We start from the raw sequence: 20,670 nt of genomic DNA on the forward strand, positions 1-20,670 counted from the left end.
TGCACACTGGTCCCAGAGCTTTTCACAGAGCAAGTGTTGGGATGAGGAGGAGATGAGAGGTGAGAGGTGTGCTATATGCTGATAACAACCAGGTCTGAGCCCGTTGTTAGCAGTCTGTGTGACCATGGCTCCTCAGTAGAGCAAAATTTCCCTCCTGGTTGCCTCTGATGAAAGCAGAGAGGCATGCCGAGGCTGCCCTGATGTGTATGAGCCTCACAGGTCCACGTCAGCCCAGTGAGGTTCTCCCTTGAGCCTGACACACTAACTGGGTAATTGTTGTTTTCCTTTCTCATCAGATTTGCCCAGCACTGCCCGTTTCATCCAAGCTTGGCCAGGACCAAGGCTGCCCTTTCTGCTCCTTCAGCCCCTGAGCAAGAGCAGCCGTACATCTGAATCACCATGGGCAAGATGGACAACACCTCCGTGGAGCTGAGCTCTCCCTCTGAGGTGAAGCAGGCAGCCCTGGAGGAGTCAGAGCCCATCGCCCCTGAAGCTGTGAGCACCAAGAAGAAGAAGGAGATCCCAGACAGGGGCTCCTGGAAGGGGAGATTTGACTTCTTGCTGTCCTGCGTGGGCTATGCCATTGGGCTGGGCAATGTCTGGCGCTTCCCCTATCTCTGTGGCAAGAATGGAGGAGGTGAGAGAAACACACCTCTGAGCAGCCTTGTCCCCTGGATGGGCTCTGGCTTGGTGTGGGTCTGTACAAATGGCTGGTGGGCATGTGGAAACAGCACTGGGTTAGAAATCAAGAGAGATGGGAGGTCAGCTCCCACCCCAGCTACAGACTTTCTCCATGACCTGGATCAAGTCATTAAACACTCCCTTGTGTCTCAGCTTGCCTATGTAAAATCATGCTGTTCCTTCAGCCTCAGCATGGAGATGCTTTGGGGGGGATGGGAATATGTGCTGCTTTCACATCCATAGAGCAGACAGTCTTTTCTTCTCCTCCCCCATGCCCATCTCTCTCAGTGTTTTTGTCTATTAGTAAAATAGACTTCCCTTCCTCTTTAACATGCTGCTCACCTCCTTGGGCCATTCCTCAGACTTCTCCACAAATCTGAACTCCTCCACCTCACCTTGCAGGCTGTACGTATAATTATATCATCATGTTAGCCTTCCCGTGTTGGTGTTGCTTCCTTCTTAGCTCTTGGTTGCCCGGAGTCCTCATCCCCAGGGTCATGTTTATTTGTGCTGCTCTGAGGGTCTCCTCATTTATCTTCTCCTCACCTTTTTTCTTTTCTTTTTGCCTCAAATTTTATTTTCAAAACCTGCTTCATCCCTGGTTCTCATGAATTCTGATGTCTCCAGCCCACCCCTGCTGTTCCTGGCATAGGGAGTGTAGGTGGACCTTCTTCCCTCCTGGGAACCTGCAGTGGTCTGCCTGTGTAACTGCGTGGCTCTTAGGGGAATCACGGCCCTTTATCTGAAGCCTGTGGAGTGAGTCCCAGTGGGAGACCGGGCAGTATTCCATTTTGAAAAGGTGATCTTGGTTTTGGTGTGTCATTTCGTAGGGATGCACAAGTGAGTGGCTGAGCTGAATGAGGTTTGTGGGCATCAGCCAGGTCTATGCAGGGGAGCCATGGTGCAGGTTTCCTGTGTTTATCCATCCATGCTCTGGCACGAGGCTGTGGTGCCCACCCTCATACAAAGCTAGCCCAGTCTTTGCCCTGTGATGGTTGCATGATCTCAAACACACCGTATCTATGCTGCCCGTCTCTTTGCATTTAAAAGTTAGGATGGCGATACCTATAATTAGGTGAGAGGTTTCTCTGAGCTTAAATCAATACAATTTATAAAGCCAGCTGAGATCCTAAGAGGGATGGTGCAGCAGAGGTGCGGACTGCTGTAATTAGTGCCAGCAAAGTGGGGTAACCTCTGACCTGGCAGCTGCAGGCATGCTGAGGGACCAGCCAGCTGCCAGCAAAAATGCTGTGAAACGGGGGAATCGGTACCTCTGCTCTCATGCCTCGCCTCACCTGCTGGGTTGTGCGGCTGGTGGCAGCCTGTGCTGCCTGTTCCTCCAGCTCCATCCCACTCTGGCTGTGCCCACAGCTGGCAACAAGGAGCAGAGAGCAGCTGATGCCTGGAAGAGGCAGAAGTGACGCACACAGGCGTCAGCGGTCCCCGGTGGGGAGCAGTGAGGAAGGGTCACGCTGCATCTGATGGCAAGCCAGTGGGCAGCGCCTGGGCATGGCTCCAGCAGAGCAGACAGAGGGTAGGATGCTAATTGTGGCATCCTGCATGTGTGCTGTGTAGGGCACAGGCTGCTTCCATCACACACAGGACAATAGGACTGGATGGAAATGTCATCTTACTGCCATCACGTTGTATCAGCTCGTGGCTGATTTGCTCTGCATTGTAAATGGGCACGCAGTTAGGGGATATTCACCCTGGGTATGGCAGCCCCATACAAGCCCCATCCTCTGCATGGAGCAGGCTTCATCCAGAGAGATGCCCGGGCTCCCTGCTGGCTCTGCGCGCAGGTAGATGAGCCCAGCGATGACTAATGCTCAGCTCCATGCAGTCCTTCTGATGTCAAAAGGATTTTACCGGACTCTAAATCGACTCTAAATGTGGCTCAGTAGGTACTAAAAATTGTCTGTGAGATCCTGAGTTTGAATAACTTGAGAGAGGAACGTTTCTTTAAATAAGCATCATGCACTTCTCATTTACACTTTGAGATGCCAAGAAAAGGCACATAACAGCTTGTAATGCTCAACTTCTGATTCGTGGGCAGTGTTCACTGGCTTAGAGATTAATTGTTATTCCTTGCTGTATGGCATTAGGAGCTGGAGACTGCAGATAGATGTGGGGCTGCATAGTGAGGCACCGGCATGCAGATTTTAGGTAAAATTTTCCAGACTGATTTCCCCTCTGGCTGTACAGCCCCTTGGGGGTGTTATCAGTGCCTGCTGGGGAACCTGATCCTGCAGAGTAGCACTGTTGCCAACAGCCCTCAGTTTAAGCCTGTAGTCTGGCTTGTAGATTTTCCCCAATTCTAGAAGATTTTTGGTCAAGCCAGGATAACTGACCTGGGTCCAAAAGTTTGTCTGTTTCTGTTTGGTTGGTTGGTTTGTTGGTTTCGTTTATTTTCTCTCTCAGTAGTCTAATAAAACCTTTTACAAATCCCCCTGGCCTGCTGCAGATGAAAAATGCAGGACCAGGCAGTGGCCAGATTTCATCAGCTGCTTGCACAGAAGTGAGCCAGACACTGTGTCCACTGATAAGCCCAATCCCCAGGCTCTACAACGGTACCAAGGCAGCATCCATGGCCTGGCTTCTTGCGGAGCTCCTGGGGCTGGACCTGTCCCACGGGTAGGATGCTGTGTGGGCAGCACTCCTGCTGCCATGCTCAGAGCTGTTGGCTCCTCCTCGCCAAGCTGCTGTCGGAGCCGAGAGCCTGTGCTTGCATGCCAGCTTGCAGTTCAGGCTGAGGACATTGAGCTGCTGGCCTGCAGCGTTTCATCCCCACCACCCGCTGCCAGCTCTGCTTGCATGGTGGCCCCTGCCGAGTCCCACGCCGGGTGCTGGCACCGGGCTCTCCCAGCTGGGCTCGGCTCCTCGCTTGGCACGCAGGAGTCCTCAGCTGGGTGCCCCCGGGCCAGCGGCCATGAAATCCTCTCTGCTTTGCTGCCCTCGGAGAGCAGCTGAGGGAGCCCGGCTCTGCCAGGTGCAAGCTGGGCTGCAGCTCTGCAGGTGGCTGTGCTGTCTGGCTCCATGTCTGCTCTCCTGATAACACCTGCAGAAGAAGACATGGGCTGACTGCTCAGCCCTCCAGCTGATGCAGGCATTAGTGCCACCCTGGAGACAGCCAGCTGCTGCTGTGCATAGTGTCCCCCTCTCTCCGTCCTACTGGTATCTTCTGCAAGACTTTGTCCTCCTCAGGGACAATGCACATGCACAAGGAAGCTGGGAAGTGAGTTTTGTGCCAGGTCCTAGAAGTCAGGATGACCTGCACATGTACACCCTTCAAATCACATGGTGAGGCTCACCTATTGTATTTGCTCTTCTAATATCAGGGTGCAAGTAATATCTCTGTTGGACGGCTGCACTGCCTCCCTTCTAGTGACAAGATGATTTCCAAAAGGATTCGTAGAGAGGAATAATGTTTTCACCAGTGACTTCAAGGGTAAAACCTAGGAGAAGGGTGGTGAGGTATACAGGGCTGATAGAAGAGCAAATACAGGCTTAGCCATAGTTTTCTTAAGAGACTGAAACAGCTGCAAACAAAGAAAACGGTGGTCAATGCCAGGTATTCCTATGCCCTTTTCCTCAAGTCGTAAAATTGTGTGCCACTGCAAGACAGAAAACACCCACAAGAACAAGTCACCAATGTCAGTACCTGGGCATTTGGGTTCATTGTCACACTGGGCTTAGCAACACCCCAAAATCTATCAACTAAGTGAGACAGGCATCATCTAGCTATGATGTATGTATATATGTATACATGAGATACAAATACCCATAGTGGTATGAGTACACAAGCAGAAGGCAGAGGTGCTCTCAGTGGGAGACTTTCCAAACTCACCAACACCCGCTGTTGCCTCTGAGCAAATCTGCTCATCATCGTGTAGGTGCTGCTAGAGAAACTGCAGCTGGAGGCATTTACTTCTCAGTAAAATGGGGAGCCACCTGATAACACTTCTCCTTCTTTCAGGGGCATTCCTGATTCCCTATTTCCTGACGCTGGTGTTTGCTGGGATTCCCCTCTTCCTGCTGGAAACTGCTCTCGGCCAGTATACCTCTGTGGGTGGACTGGGGGTCTGGAAATTAGCACCCATGTTTAAAGGTACTGTACTGTAAGTTTGTGGAGTGGGTGGCACGTGGCTACAGAAAATAAGTCCTCTAATGGTATGGGAAATAAATCCCTGGGGAGCTGGGGTGGGATGCCAGGTCAGCAGGGTTTTTTCCATCTGTATTTATCAGGCTGTCCTTGACCCTGAAGCCTGGAGTCACTAACATCACCGTGCAGTCAAGCAGTCCTGTGTGGTGACAGAGCTCTTCAAGAGCAGCAAGGACTTGATGGAGGGGCTCTGGCTGCAGGAGACCTGCCCCTACCCTCTCTATGAGGGCTCGCTTTAGTTGCCTGGGAAGACTGTAGATAGAGTTTGTGGACCTGCTGCCATGTCTGGAGTCACAGCCTTCTGGAAGGGAATGACAATTTAGAAATGCCTTGGATGTGGGAAGGAGAGGTTCTGCTGGGGAAGTGGCCAGATATTGTTTTTGTGGAGCTCTGTCCCTAAAGTACCTTTAGCATACTGAAATTTTCACCCAATGGAAATGAGTGGGTGAGAAATATAAGGGAATAAGCCTCCCTTGCTGACCAGTTCACTTGAAGGCACACAGCGTCCATTTTTTTCTGGCTCTGCCACAAAGCTTGTTGTGGTGCCCAGGAGCTCAGCTGGGCACCAGAAACCTGGACTGATGCTGTTCTCTGCCTTCTTTCCCAGGAGTGGGCCTGGCAGCTGTGGTTCTCTCCTTCTGGCTGAACATCTACTACATTGTCATCATCGCCTGGTCTCTCTACTATCTCTTCAACTCTTTCACTGCGGTGAGTCATGGGCATTTCTGTGCTGTGGTGTTGGATGTGCAGTCCTTACTCGCTGTTTTACCAGGAAGAGTTGCTCATGCCATGAAACACACGCTAGCTCCTCGTAGTGTGTGCAAAGAGACTTTCTCAGCATCCTACTGGACCCTTCATGTAGAGGTTCCTCAGCCTAGAGGCAGCCCTGCAGTGCCTATCACTGATCACTGTCCACCAGAGATGATGGTCCTCCTGAGGGGATGGTCTTATCCACTCTCTGCAAGCCATTCCCTACTCACACTGGTCTTTAAAACCCACCCTGTGTCTCTGTTTTATGTCTAGAGCTATGTGAAACCAAGAGCTGCACGTTCCCCAGCTGGGTATTGTTACAACATGTTCTCATTACGTGGGATTTATCTAAGGTCCTGACCTTAATTAGTCCTCATTTACACTTGTCTTGATAAATTAAATCCCCAGAATTTCTTCTGCTTGGAACATGATTCAGACAGCATTTAGACATGGGGTTGTGACTGTCCCTTAAGAGGTACTTCAGCATTGTGGTATGTGGTGGGCTCCTCTCCTGCAGCACGGTATTTTACCGTGTGAGGTTCCCATGTTAACACCCCATGTAAATTTCTTGGTTTCTGAGTGATTTTTTCTGGCCTAGCAGCTGGGAAGAACTCCATTAACTCTCTGAGCAACCCGCAGCCTTAAAGACATCAAGTCTATGGTTCAAATGGGATGATTTTCATTTAAACATAAGCCTGAACTGCTGTTATGAAGGTTGTGCAACCACTTGCACTTTTTGTTTGATCAAAAGATTTCACATACCTCTTAACACTTTAGCTGAAATGTTCTGTCTGACATTCCCAGCTGTACTTATACCACCTTTACTCACTGTAGGCTGCTGGGTCCTGAACAAAATTGTCAGCAGTGGATGACTAGTACACCCTCTGGGATTCCCAAATGAACAAAATGCTGGGCAGGATGCATCTTGTTGAGGTGTCACAGACCTGGCTGGTGACAGTGTCAGTGTCTCCATAGGCAGCTCCAGGTGTCTGCTTTCACCTGAGATGCTTCTCAACATGCCAATCGCAAAGCCAGGCTGATGCATGACCCCTGCCTCTCCTACGTTTGACTAGGAGTATTTGGAAGCTGAACAAGGGGCCCAGCTTGCCTTGTGCAGCTTCTGTCCTCTGAGATCCAGAGGAAATAGAGCAGCAAACAAGTCCCCCTGCCCACCCCTCCTGGAAGAGCTGTGCAGCATCTCTGTCATGCAAACCACTTGGTTGAAGGGCTGCTGCTTGGCTCTGCTTACAGGCGCTGGTGCAAGAAAGCACTTGAAACACAGATCATATTTTTTAATGGGGTCTGCATTCATGGATGGATAGGAATGGACACAGACGTATTCCCAAAGGCTTTGTTGAGCTAGAGCCCGAGGTCTAATCGACAAAGGGAAATCATCCAGAATAGCCCTTCTGCATCCGTCTACGTGCTGTGGACGTGCCTGCTCTGCGCTGGGGAAATGAGACTGCTGCACGTGGGGATGTGTCTGAGCTGCTCAAGCTGGGCTCCCTTAGCCACAGCACTACGTGGCAAGGACACGCTGCCCTGTGTGCTCATACAGCCCGTGCTGCTGCAGCCCCAGAGCTGATTGCATTCAACCTGCAGCGGTGTGCTGCTGTCACGCTGCTGCCCACGGTGTAAACATATCCCGAGAACCCCTCTGCACTGCTTGAAATCAGGGGAGGGGACAGCATGAAATAACTACTGCGCTTCACGTTTACTCCTGAGCTTATGCTGCAACAGTTTATTCATACAGACAAGCCCTTAGCCCCCAGTTCTCAATGCCACATTGCTTTTTACACATTGGAGCCTGGTATAAATAGGAGATAAGGAACAAAACAGAGTTTATCCTTTGTGCAGTAAATTCCAACCTCTTGTTGTATGAAAATAGCCAAAAGCTGAAGTGATTATAAACACAATATCTGCTGGTAGCTATTTTAATTAGTAGCTATTAATTACCAACAGTTAATTGGAAATTGCTTCCTATCCAGGGAATCGCTGCATTTTATTAGAGCTATGACATTGCCCTAATCATGTCTTGATATTATTTCCTGGAAAAGCCGGCGTCACACTTCATTGTTATTCTGGAAAACCATTTAGTGCCTTTGGCTGCACGGCTCCTGCCCATCCGGATGAACCACCCATCCTCTTTGAAATAAATAAATCATTAATAATGGGTTTGCAGTTTGAAAGAAGGCAGAGGTGGTGCTAACTGCAGCCGTGCTCCCCAGGACCTGCCGTGGCAGAGCTGTGGGAACGCCTGGAACACCGACCGCTGCTTCTCCAACTACTCCCTGGAGGACACCACCAACCTCACCAGCGCCGTCACCGAGTTCTGGGAGTACGTCCACAGCTGCCTACACCAGGTTTCTCCCCCGCCGTGGCCGTCCTGCCCGCTGGGGCTGCTGCCCTCCCTGTCAAGTCCTCACCCTGGAGAGCCAGCCCTCGGCTGGGGTGGGCATGGACATGGGGTGTGATGTGCAGTCACATAGGGAGGGTAATGGCCTCCCTGCATCTGTTCTCCTTCCCTTAGGCCCTCACGATGGGCTTCAGGTTCTCCTAGGGGTTTGCAGGCCTTTGTGCATGCCTGCACCTGGCCCTTCTCTCTCTAGCCACCTCTGGGATCTCCCACCCCTCTGTCCCCAAGGGCTGAGCCTCCCCTTAACACAACCTCTCCCGCCCCTAGGAGGAACATGCACCAGATGTCTGGGGGCCTGGGGGAGCCCGGCTCCATCCGCTGGCCCCTGGCCGGCACGCTGGCCCTGGCCTGGCTGCTGGTCTACTTCTCCATCTGGAAGGGCGTGGAGTGGACGGGCAAGGTACGTGTGGTTTGGCACAGTCGCAATGTCCTCCAGCCTCAATTTACTCTGAGTGCCTATAACTACGGTTACGGTGTTTCAAGGCAGAATCACAGTAGATGCTATTAAATTCTTGACATTTACCTTACACGGCTGTAAAAAAATTGCTACTGTGTTCATGGGAACTTTCAGTCTAAGCATAGAGAATTCACAGAGTTCCCTGCAAAGTCACAGGTCTGAGCACTCAGTCTTTGAAGGTTTGGGAAAGAAATTTTCAGAGCTGACTTATGCTACCCACCTCAGGACAGTTCAAGAAGGTGAGGTCAGTTCTAGGCTCCCCCTTTTTGAAAATCGGGGTCTCTTAAAATGCTGCGGGCTGAAAAACACTCACTGCCTGGTTTGAAAATTTCTCTGCTGCCCTTTAGTTATTGGTGGGAGACTTACAGATGAGAAGCATATGGTTATTCACTGAGCAGCATTTCAGCCCAGCACAGCGGAGAGGTAATTGCTTAGTTTAGTGAAATGGTGATGATGAGATACTGAGGTGTGTTATTTAGAGCACAGCGTGTTGTAAAGGGACAGCATTATGGAAGGAATAATCTAGAGGGAAGATCAGAAAGAAACACTTCAGGGGTAGGTCACCTCCACTGCTGGCTCCTGTGGGGGTTCTCGGATGGGGTTTTGCTACACGGCTGCAGCAGAGCCCCATTGACTGCTGTTATGTGTTGATTGATGGCACATGTTTGATGCTCCAAAACACTGCTGAAAAGAAAGCCAAGATGGCTAATGTTTCTTGATGCGTTGGACTGGAGGAACACCAGCTTTAGCTCTGCAAAACAAGGATGCAGTGACTTAAAGGGATTACTTCTGTGAACTAAATTTATTCCTCTGCAATTCCCTCGACTTTGGGCAATCCATCCAGAATTTCGCCTGCTACTTTTGCGATTAATACGTCCTTGTATGTCATTGGCAGAGAGGAACAGACAGAAACGATACTTGCATGGGAGTGGGAGATGGAAAACACAAGGAACCTCTTGGCCAATCTCTTCTCTGGGGGCTGTGTGGGCTGCTCTCCCGTGCACGGGGACCCTGTCCCCCCTCACAGTGGGACACAGTGGCCACAAAGCCACCAAGGGTAGGAAGAGAAATGGCTGATGGCCTCTCCCCTGCTGTGTCTCCCGCAGGTGGTGTATTTCTCAGCCACCTACCCCTACTTCATGCTGTTCATCCTCTTCTTCCGGGGAGTCACGCTGCCGGGGGCCAAGGAGGGCATCCTCTTCTACCTCACGCCTGACTTCAGAAAGCTCTCTGACTCTGAGGTTGGTAGCCTGGCTGTATGTTGGGAGCTCTGACATCCCAGCTATCTCCCTGTTAGTGTACCCTGGGATCTTCCTTTGAATAATTTAAGAAAGAACTGAAAATGAAATGGAAGAGCTGCCCCCATTAAAGTTGTCACAACCCTCACAGTTTGAGGCAAAACTCAGGTCCTTAAAGGGTGGAAAATGAGTGCCGCAGGTGTGTTGTAATTAAGTGATATTTAAGTGAGAAATTACCACAACAAAGGGGCCTCCCCTCTGCACCAGGAGTGCCTCATTTCCCTGATCGCCCTGGGCTGGTGATTTGGCCCTGCTCTGGTGCTCCCAGGGAGAGGATGCCATGGTGGCATTGGTGTTGGGAGCTCAGAAGTAGCACAAGCACAGCAGGGCACACAACAGCAATTCCTGGAAGTTTTAGATGGAGAGTGATGATGTGCTGAATGGCCAAGCCACCAACCCTGATGTCTGGAATTGGCCCCCTCGGTGGCCCTGCATGGAGCTGCTTGCAGCGTGGAGGCTGGGCCATGCTACCTGGAGGTTGGGTGGTGGTGGGCCTCACCCACCCAGCTGGCCACACGGGGCAGGACAGGCTCGAAGCTGGCTCTTCCTCCACAGGTCTGGATGGATGCGGCCACGCAGATCTTCTTCTCCTACGGCCTGGGGCTGGGGTCCCTGATCGCGCTGGGGAGCTACAACACTTTCCACAACAATGTCTACAGGTCTGTTGGGTTCTCCTGTGTCCCCGTGTGGTGGGTGCAGAGAAACATTGCAGCCACCACCACACAGCCACCAAAACCCCTCTGCCCCGAGTGTCTGTGGGGATGGAGGGGTCACAGTGAGTCTGGGAGCCCAACCCCTGTGTCACCACGCAGCTGAGGGGCATGCTGCCACCTCCCCAGGGGAAAGGCTTCGTCTTCTGCTTGCCCACCCTTTGCTTCTTGCCTCTCTGGTAGGGTCTTGCAGCTGGTTTCTTCTCTTACCTTCTCTTTTGCAGAGACTCCATTATTGTCTGCTGTATAAACTCCACAACAAGCATATTCGCTGGATTTGTTATTTTCTCTATTGTTGGCTTCATGTCGCACATCACGAAGAAGTCGATCTCAGAGCTGGCCTCCTCAGGTAAGCAGACACAGCAGCACTGCCAATAAGGCTCAGGCTGTGTTTCCATCCCTGCTCCTCCAACATCCCCTCTGTGGGCTTGCATTTCTTTGTTTTGATACTCAGGGGGTGTCCTTGAGTGAAAATGGAGAAGAATAAGATCTTAATATTTTCCCGGGAAACCTTTATGCATTGTGTATGTACAGAGGACCAGGTCTTTCTCTGTCATCAGTGTAATGACACCACTTTTATTGGTGCAGCCAACACCACTTCACACATGGGATGCTCCTGTCTTGTCCGCAAGCCAAGCGTGCAACCCTCTTTGCGTGTCCTCCCGCCAAGATGGGCCCAAGGCACCTGTGGCTGTCATTTATTGCACACCAATTCCTGCTGCCAGGGGCATCCCTGATGGCTTTTAACTTCACCACTGAAAGGAGGTGAACATTTTATGTGCTTTTGCTACAGTGAAATATTTAGGCTGTTTGCTTTCTGAAATCTTCCTTGGAGAATAGATGGCTCCTCACACATTGCCTGTGTTCTCAGCAGATGTGATCAAAACTTGGAGTCCCTTTTCCATGTGAAATTTAAAAATTGTAATCGCAGAATATTTTTTTAACCTAGATGGGACTCCGTCTTTTTGCCCAAAGACATATTTTGAAATTGCTGTCTTCTCAGAGAAAGCTTTAATCTCAAGCAACAGCATTTTGTGATGGGAGAGAGAGAGAAAAAAAAAAAATATATATATATATATATCAGGAAAGTTACATCCAGCTCTGATCTTCATTCTGTGTTTTTTTTGTTGTTGTTGTTGTTGTCGTTGTTTTTTTCTAGCAAAGTACTCCAGCTCCATTTGGTAGCAGTAATTTGACGACTTTCTTTCTGGCAGTAGAAGAAAAGGCAAAGCATTTCTGCAGTCATTGCTGCTTCCCCTTCCCACCACTGTTCACCCCATGGGGTTGGTGTGTCATGGGTGAAGGCTCAGGTTGTTCTAGCCTCTATCTCAAATTCCTGCACTCCTTGACTGCCATCACTGACTCTCTCTCACTCTTGCTTGTCACTCAGACTTTCCACCAAATGCATTATAAACATGGGCTCATCTTTCTTTTCACTGCTGCAGGCCCTGGACTGGCTTTCCTCGCCTACCCACAAGTGGTCACACAGCTACCCCTGTCCCCGCTCTGGTCCATCCTCTTCTTCTCTATGTTGATGATGCTGGGCCTGGACAGTCAGGTGAGAGAACCCAGGGCTAAAGCGGGGTGAGGTACAAAGATACTTTTGGATGTGGTGGTGATTTTCCCTTCTGCACCTTGGGTCAGTGATGAGTAGCTATTTGATAAATAGCGTCATTGACGCTATTTCATTTTGTGTCCGCGTGATAGCAGTTTGTGGTTGTTGCCATTCTTAGTATTTAGTGAGAAGCTAATTTTGTGTGCTTTGGATTTCCTTACCGTGTCATGGAGCACCATGACCAAACTGCACTTCTGGTGATGCACTGCCAAGAAAATGCAACTACTTTGGCTTACTGGCATGGGCTAGGGTAGGAAGTCCCCCAACTTTTCCTCTCCCAGGAACATCTCTGTGCGACATGTACCAGTCTCTAGTCAGACTGCAGTGCTCTGGTGCGGCATCACCAGATTGCACTGAGAAAAGCAGTGATGTGGCATTTGAAGCAGGGCTCCCTCGTGGCGATGGGGGTTCAGTGCAGTGTTGTGGCACTGTTGTTAATAACAAGTGTAGTCCTGTTAATAACAAGGTGGAGAGTTGTGCAGCTTGAGATCTCTGACCAGCTTCCTGGCAGAGGGAGGGAGCCGTGCCTTGGGAAAGGCTCCCCAAACAAAACAGCATGGGCTCTCTCTGTTTTTTACAAGTGATGATACTTTTCTTTCTTTTTTTTTGTTTTTTTTTTTTTTTTGTTTTTTTTTTTTTTTTGTTTTTTTTTGTTTTTTTTTGTTTTTCTGGTGGTTCAGCATATAAGTAGCTACCCATGCGAAGTAACCCCTTTGGGGAGGGATGTGCACTAAAACCAAAGGCTCCTTCAGAAGAGTGTGTTTGGTCTACCACATCCTCTCCTGTGCCTGCATGGTCTTCCCTTGCAGTGCAAACCACTGGCACAAAATGGATGCTCTCCCGGATTACATGTAGCCGTCATAAACCCGAGTCTAGCTCAGAATCAGACATATTCCTGAAATGTCATGACTGGTTTCCAAGAAAATCTGATCAGCCAGACCTAGTTTTCAATTATGGCACACTCCCATAAACACATCATGAAGCTCACAGCTGCATGACCACAGACATTATTTGGCAAATAATTTCAAATAATGACTAAATGTTCCAAAAGAAGCTCCATTTACAGAAAAAAAAAAAAAATGTTCTCCATGGATTATTCACTCGGCTCTAGTAAATAGTTCGAGACATGACAATAAGCCCTCAAAGCACAGCGTGGAATTTATTTGCTGCATTTGCTTCTCAAATACCACTTGAAATTCTCCAAGTCCCCTCTGCCAGCTGGTCTCAGAGGGCAGGCAGTCTGTGGGGGGCTATCGCTGCCTGGAGGAGGAGCAGGGGGGGAGGAAGCATCAGAGAACAGGCTTTTAAAAAAGTGCAGATAAATAGATGGGGAGAAGCTTTCCACGTGCATGCTGGAGCTCTGAGTCGATCAAACGCATGATTTAGAGAGTGGCAGCCTGTGCATCTAAACCAAATAACATGCACGGGCTTCAATAAGAGCTGCAATCACACATGTGTTTTGAAGCATCTATTAAATAAAAAAAAAAAAAAAAAAAAAGGTGGGTGGAGGTGTGCCTGTGCCCACGAGCTCAGCAGAGAGCCTTCTGCAGATGCTGCCCAGCTCCAGCCGCCTCCCTGCCGTCGTGCTCCTCTCCTCCGCGGCGCGATGAGCGGAGCCGTGACCTACATCGGGGCACATGTGCCTCCCAACCGTCCCCCAGTTGCTGCTCGTGGTCCTTCGTGTTCGCTCTGCCTCTGATCTACCCCGGCTCAGCTCTCTTGCATCTTGCATAACATGTTAATGCTTTCTTTTAACCTACCAGTTTCCAGGTCAGGCGTTTTCTCCCCAAGGGAGCTAGCAAGCCTTGTGACTGCACGCCCGCGTCTGTCCCATGTGAGGCCGCCTCTCGCAGGTTATCCATGAGGATTTGCTGCTGAGAACAGCCAGACCCACGCTCAGGACTCCCTGCTGCACAGCTGGCAGCAGTGGTTATAGCACCCCCAGGCCCTGGTCCTGGCCGGGTCAGGGGGCTCCTTCTGGCTGGCATGGCCGAGGGGGGCTAGCAAGTCTGGGGTTAAGTGTCTGGGCTGGGAGTTTCGGACAGGGAACCAAGGTCTGGGATTTGAGCCTCCTCCAGCCCCTGTAGCTGCGTCATCTCCCAAGCCTGAGGCAATGAGGTGACAAGGCAATCTTCAGTGAATGGTGTGAAGGTCACTGCCTCTTTTACGCCCAGAAAAAAACAATGTACCACCATTTGGTTCCCCATTTTGTCTAGCTACCTGGACACCCCTGACATCCACCCTCTCTCCCTGGTCCCAGCCTCTCTGCCTTGCCTGGTGCCAGGCTGCCCAGCACTGGCCACGCAGCCACATGGAAGGAATAGCTTTCGACAGGGTTGTTTTTGTCACCCTGGCGCTTCACACCGTGGTACAGCTCAGTCCTGACTCTTCCAGACAGCGAGCCAGGTGGGATGGGGATGCAGAGCTGGCTGTCAATGAGTATAAAGGCAGCTTAACCCCTGCCCAAATGGAAAGGATGCTTTAATAGCACTTGTGTCCAACACAAAAGGCTTAGTTCATTATATTTTTGAGTCAAAGCAATAGAGCTTAGGCTCTCTGGGGTGCAGCCTTCCATGCTACACCGCGTACAGATAAAACCCTGGGTAGAAACATTGCTCTTTGCCTCACTCTGTGCCTCAGAACCAACAGGACATGAGCTCTTCCACCATCCATGCCCAGCAGCAGGCATGACTCAGACACCCGGCTTTTCTCCACAGATTTTTTCTAGTCCTATGCTGCTCTTTTTAGGCTGTCCATCTCTACCCCTACCTCCACTGATTTTATTTTTTTCTTCTTGTCTCAAATATAAATCTAGATTCTTCCTGTTCAATCTTCCTGATTCAATCTCCCTGCTCAAACCTAAATCTAGAAATGCCCCCTTCTTTCTAGAGCACTCTCCCAGAGACAGAGAAGTCCCTGACACCCGAGAGCAATGAAAGCTCTGTCATTGTCACTGGCTTATGCACTTACTGAGGGTGACCAGGGGAATGGTCTCATAAGCTTCCCAGCATTTTTGCTACAGCTGTGATGTGCTCTCTGAGAGCTGTGCGTTACCAGCAGTTTCTGGGAGTGAGATGTAAAAATGAATCTCAGAATTTAACAAGTAATAGGAGAGAAGGATGCACTGCCCATATATACAAACTGCCCTCGTGCCATGGGACAGGAAGGTCACACCCATGGGGCCTTCTTCATGTGTCACAGTGCAGGCAGCATTAGCACACTGTGCCCAGTACAGCACCACGTGAGCCAGCCAGGTGCCTTCAGATCTAGAAAGACCGTGTGCTGTGAGGATGTTTTTTTAAGTACTGTGTGCTTGCAAAGTGAAATAAAGCCAGCAGCAGACAGACACACTGCTGCGACGGCAGCTCAGGGAGTGGGGCAGTGGTGGGTGGCCCTCGAGAGGTCGGGGAGGAAAGAGGAAGCTTTCCACGGGTGGCAGAAGGTGGAGATATATCCCAGCTAATTTTAGGCATTTAATTCAGTCCTTTTAATTCCCCTCTATGTTCAGTGAAGGGGAGAGACGCTTTCAGAAGATGATGAAAATCAACGTTGTGCAGAGCCTTCTCTTCTAGTGTCTAGAGATGACACTCGAGGAAATGAGGCTCTCAGCACTGAGGCTAAATGGAGGTGGGGGTGGTGTCAGGCTCAGATACTCACAGACATGTCCTTGGTGTATATCTTTTGCCACAGTTCTGCACCGTGGAGGGGTTCATTACAGCCCTGATGGATGAATATCCTCACGTCCTGAGAGCCAGGAAGAAGGTCTTCATTGCGATAGTCTGCTTCATCTCTTATCTCATTGGATTCTCCAACATCACCCAGGTACAGACAGCTTGTACCTCTGCACTTTTCCAGGCACCTTTGCCTACCACAGTAGCATCAAAAGCTTTGGGAGAAGTGACAGCACTCATAGGAGCCATCCTAGTGCTGAACAAATGGGCTTACCATGACTGTCGTGTCTCAGGTGGCTTAGGATGCCTCTGTAATTGTCACCACCATCTAAAGCAGAGAAAAATAAGAAATCCTAGTGAATCCCCGCTTTTCTCCTCACCACTGGCCATGCCAGAACAAGCTGGCTAATTGTCTGCAAGAGCACATCGTTTTTTCTTCTGGGAACCCGATTCCAGTGGAAACATTGCAGTGCTCGCTCTGCTGTCCAAGGAAATTATCATTGAAGCCAGCAGTTGTAAACAGTAGCAATCCAAGCAGCTGGCTGATATTGTCAAGCATAATCTATAACTAAACTCCTTGACCCTGGCTTTGTCTCCTCAGGGTGGCATTTATGTCTTCAAGCTCTTTGATTACTACTCAGCCAGCGGCATGTGTCTTCTCTTTCTTGTCTTCTTTGAGACCATCTCAATTTCTTGGTGTTACGGTAAGCACAAAAGACCATGTTTCTTTCTTGTCTCCACGGGCACACACAGTGAGATTTTTCAAAAGCGTCCCACGGTGAAGCCAATGAAATATTTGCAACTGAAAACAGCTCAGGCAGATAACTCCAGAAAATCAGGAGCAGGAGGCTGTCATCTCACTTCCCCAGGCCACCACAAAGACCTCTGCACAAGCTGGCAGATGCCTAGGGTCCTGCCCTCTGGTCCCTCCTGAGGGCACCAGGACCTTGAAAGCTGCTAGGATGAATCCGTGTTTGAGTGCTCATGTCCTGACTCCTCCAGATCATGATTCTCATGCATTGTCACCCTCTCCCTGTGGCTGGCCTTTGCTCTGTCATGAGAAGAGGTGATGACCATGGCACTGAGGTGGGATGGTTTTCTCCAAGAGTCATTTCTTCTTGTAGGTGTGAACAGATTTTACAGGAACATTGAAGAAATGATTGGCTACAAACCTTGCATCTGGTGGAAGATCTGCTGGGCCTTCTTCACTCCTCTTGTCTGCCTGGTAAGAACAGAAGGAACCTATCTGCAGGAGTGGGTCCAGATGGGCCTCTTAGTTTGGGTGGGCTATAGGGGAAACACTGTGTTCTCAATCCACTCTAGGTCTGTCCATAACTGCAAGGTGCTTGGTAGGCTTATCTGAGATGGACGACGTAATACAAAACCCTCTTTCACCCTGTCTGCTGAAAATCAATAATAAGAAAAGATCCAGAGTGATTGTTTTAATCTACACTATGTTATCAGTTCTTCTTTCTGAGATGCCAAGAGATAAGCAAATAATGTACTGTCTTTAGAAGCTGTTACTGGTACTGGAGAAGGTTCTCAGCTGCTGCAGCTTCTGCCTCAGTGCCTAATAGGCTTGTCAGAGCTCAAGACACCAGCAAAAACAGTATAGCAGACTGTGGAGCAGTTTTGCCTTTGCTGGTTCCCACATTTCCAGCAGGAGTAGTACAAGGAATGGCGTGAGAAGGTCGGTGACAGAAAGCTGAAGGCTCCTGAGGCCAGTTAGTAATCAAGTTGGGTAGGAACTGCTTACGGGGACACTGCTTATTCGAGCAATCTGGTAGAGAAGAAAACCAGGGTTATTCCAGTTCCAGCATTTTCCGTAGGATAATCGGAGAGAAATGATATAAAATTAAGAGGCAATGGGCTGAAAGCATCTGAAATAGTTTAAGGAGCTGCTGGATTTCTGTAATACCGCTGTGAGCTAAGAGGATGATGAAGGAAAAAGATGAACAGATGGCCTCTGATTTTGCACACCCTCACCTGCAATGGCTGGTGCTCTTTTCCCAGGGCGTGTTCTTCTTCAGTGTGGTGGAAATGACCCCTCTGACACTGGGAAAATACGTCTATCCTGCGTGGGGGCAAGGCATTGGCTGGCTCATGGCTCTGTCCTCCATGGTGCTGATTCCAGGATACATGCTGTACTGCTTCTTCACCTCAACAGGGACTCTCCGGCAGGTATGAATGGCTTTGCCTCTCCTCTTCTGCTTTCTGCTTAGAGTTAAGCCTCCTGCTGAACCGACCCAAGGAGAGCCAAGCAGAGACTGCTCTGACAAAGGCTGTTGTGCCAGAGCTTTTTAGTTGGGTGCTGCAGGAGCCCTGAGCATCCCCTCCTCCAGGAGGGTTCGGATCAGCCCCAAGTCACAGACCAGCCTCTGGCTACGTGGGCTGGCTGGAGAGGAGTTCCCAGCACAGCTGGGCACTGGAGCCCTGGAGGAGATTGAAAAAAAATAAATAAAAACCCTTGAAATTTACTAACCCAGAAAAATCCCGGTTCCCACCGGTCCCCAGCCATGAGCATGGCTACCTGGCACTTCTCAGCAGAGAAATCAGCATCCTCCAAGCACAGAGCTTGAAATAACTCAGGGCTAAGACATGCTAGTATGGAGACATACAGTGCTCGTTTGATATGTGCTGTGCAAATGGCAGCCAGTGAATGAGGGGATAAGAAGCAAGGCAGACTTTTATACGGGAACTAAAATACCTGCAACTCTTCAATCTTGTTTAAAACTTCTTTGTGTGTGTGTGTGTGATTTGAGCAAGGTTTTTATATAGCGGTGAATCATGAGTCTCTGTATGTCCTACCTAGTGATTGCTGTTAAGATCTCAATTACAGTGTTGACGCTCAGTCTTGCGAGCACCGTGCACCACGTCCCCGGCTCGGTGCACAAGAAGTCTCTGCAGGGGTGCTGCTGATTTACGACTTCCACAGCTCAGCAGCAGCAGACAGCAGACGCCACCTAAACCCCTTCAGTTTACTTCGTGGATGACGTATCTTGAATAATGTTTAATGTGGAAATGTTTGGGCTGGATTCACTGGGCTGAGGTCAGCCTCAGGCTCCCTACCTCTGAGGTCAGGTGGATTTGACTCTTCTTCCTCCCAACTCTCTGTTTGGATGGGCTCTGGTGCAGGAACTGGGGGGGGGGGTTGATGTCTCACATCTGCTTTCCATTTCTGGCCTCTCATCTGAGGTCATTTTTTGGTTCTTGCCATTGGGCTTGAGGCCAGCCTTGAGGTTCCCACAGGACTCGAGCCACTCAGGTGATTTTGGGTCAGTGCAATTCCAATAGAAGATCCTTCCTCAGATGTTTAGAGGGCTCCTTACCACCTTGTACTAAGAGCTGAAAAGGGGGGAAAAAAGAAGGGTGCAGATACAGATATGGTTTTAATCCTGTTCCCAGCAAGGATGGGGATAACACGTCTTGGGGTCTGGGGGAGCCCACGCCGACTTGTGCCCCCCAGGAGTAGCCCCACTCCTTCTGACCACGGGCTTGTGCTCCCCGGTGCCCATAGATCCAGCAATAAGCAGCAGATGGCAGCAGGAAGAAAGCAGGCTTTGGTGTGCGTGCGTGCGTGTGTGTCAGAGAGACAGGGAGAATTTTTGGCCTCTTATATGCGTAGATCCTGGATTAGTTTGTAATAGAGCTGAAGCTGGAGGGAAATTAGATGCCAATGCTGAATAAAGTGGTTATGACAGACAGGGAAGATTACAAGTCATTTTGATCCTACCAAGCATGAATGCGAGGGGAAAAAAAAAGACCATGAATGGCAGAAGCAGCTCAGTGAACATTTCAGGGACTTCACCCAGCAACAGCCTCTTCAGCTGTGTTGGAGAGTAGGAGCTTGTTTCTCTTTGCTGGAAGGAGCCTCTTCCTGACTTAGCAAAGCCTATTCAGGTCAGGCTCGATCCTCCTCTGCCTTCTCTTTTGCAATTTGAAGCATCAGTCCCTCCCTGACAGGCAAAAGTGATTCATTTGCTTTCATCACTCCTGATGCTCAGTCCACACGCCTCCAGTAATGACTTGCCCCTCCGTATCTTCCTGGGTTCTTGCTTCTTTTTACTTTGCTCTGCAGTTTCCATTTGATCAGTTTTAGGGTGACGGGAATCACTGCTGGCGCTGAGGTTTGTGCAGGGGGACGGGTCTGATCTGCATCAGAGGCACGGACCGTGACCTTGTCAGCATGCTGCAGCTAGCTAATAATGTTCCATAATAAACCCTAGCTGCAAAAAATAGGGGAACTCGGAAAATGGGTCTGCTCTGAAGTCTGTGACATTACAGCTCTCTCCTGTTCCTGCTTGCAGCGGGTACTGCCTGCTAGCAGTGTACCCGTGTTGTAAAGCTGCTCCCTGCATTTCAGGTAACAGCAGGCGCTGCTGTGCTCTGCACAGCACCAAAGCTGCAGGAGCAACCCCTGCCATGCGCACTGTCCCCTCGCGCTGTCACCGGGACCACCACAAGGCTGGTGATGGGGGTCCCAGCCCTCAGCTGCTGCCATCTCAGCATCTGATGAGCTCTCTCTGCTTGTCCTGCAGCGTTTGCAGCAGATGACACAGCCCCAGCCCGAGGTGCAGGTGCAGGAGAACGGCCTCCAGCCGAAGACGTCCTTGAACGGGAGGGTCTCGGATGCTGCCGTCTAGGAGGAGAGCTGGAGCTCCTCGCCCTGCCCCGTAGCTGCCCGCGCCACGCCGTCCCTCCAGCTCCTCCAGCACAGCCCGCTGTCCCCGGCTCTCTGGTGGCTTTCCAGGAGGAGAAAGGACCTGGCGGAGGAGCCCCTCAATCTCTTCCCCCCTCCTGGCTGACCACGGCTCTGCGTGAGGTGCCACCAGGGCGCTGTGCGGTGACCGTCCTCATCGTACAACATCCTGGCCCGCCTGGAGAGAGGCGATGTTCTAGAGAGCTTAGAC

The 20,670-nt window shown here is 50.3% G+C and overlaps 1 protein-coding gene across 1 annotated transcript; it reads left to right on the forward strand.

Annotated features, from left to right (window-relative positions):
- Positions 1 to 399: 399 nt before the first annotated feature.
- On the forward strand, positions 400 to 20,403 carry LOC311211474 (sodium- and chloride-dependent GABA transporter 1-like; the record flags this gene model as incomplete). The annotated part of the gene is made up of 14 exons (XM_084290207.1): positions 400 to 637; positions 4,658 to 4,789; positions 5,451 to 5,551; positions 7,822 to 7,931; positions 8,277 to 8,409; positions 9,573 to 9,707; positions 10,320 to 10,423; positions 10,699 to 10,823; positions 11,920 to 12,032; positions 15,780 to 15,911; positions 16,362 to 16,464; positions 16,885 to 16,985; positions 17,774 to 17,941; positions 20,299 to 20,403. 14 exons carry the CDS (start codon positions 400 to 402, stop codon positions 20,401 to 20,403), a joined length of 1,800 nt encoding a protein of 599 aa, XP_084146333.1.
- Between the last annotated feature and the right edge of the window lie 267 nt (positions 20,404 to 20,670).

This window comes from Netta rufina (assembly GCF_964035555.1).
Source record: "Netta rufina genome assembly, chromosome: 1".
Taxonomy (NCBI): Eukaryota; Metazoa; Chordata; class Aves; order Anseriformes; family Anatidae; genus Netta; species Netta rufina.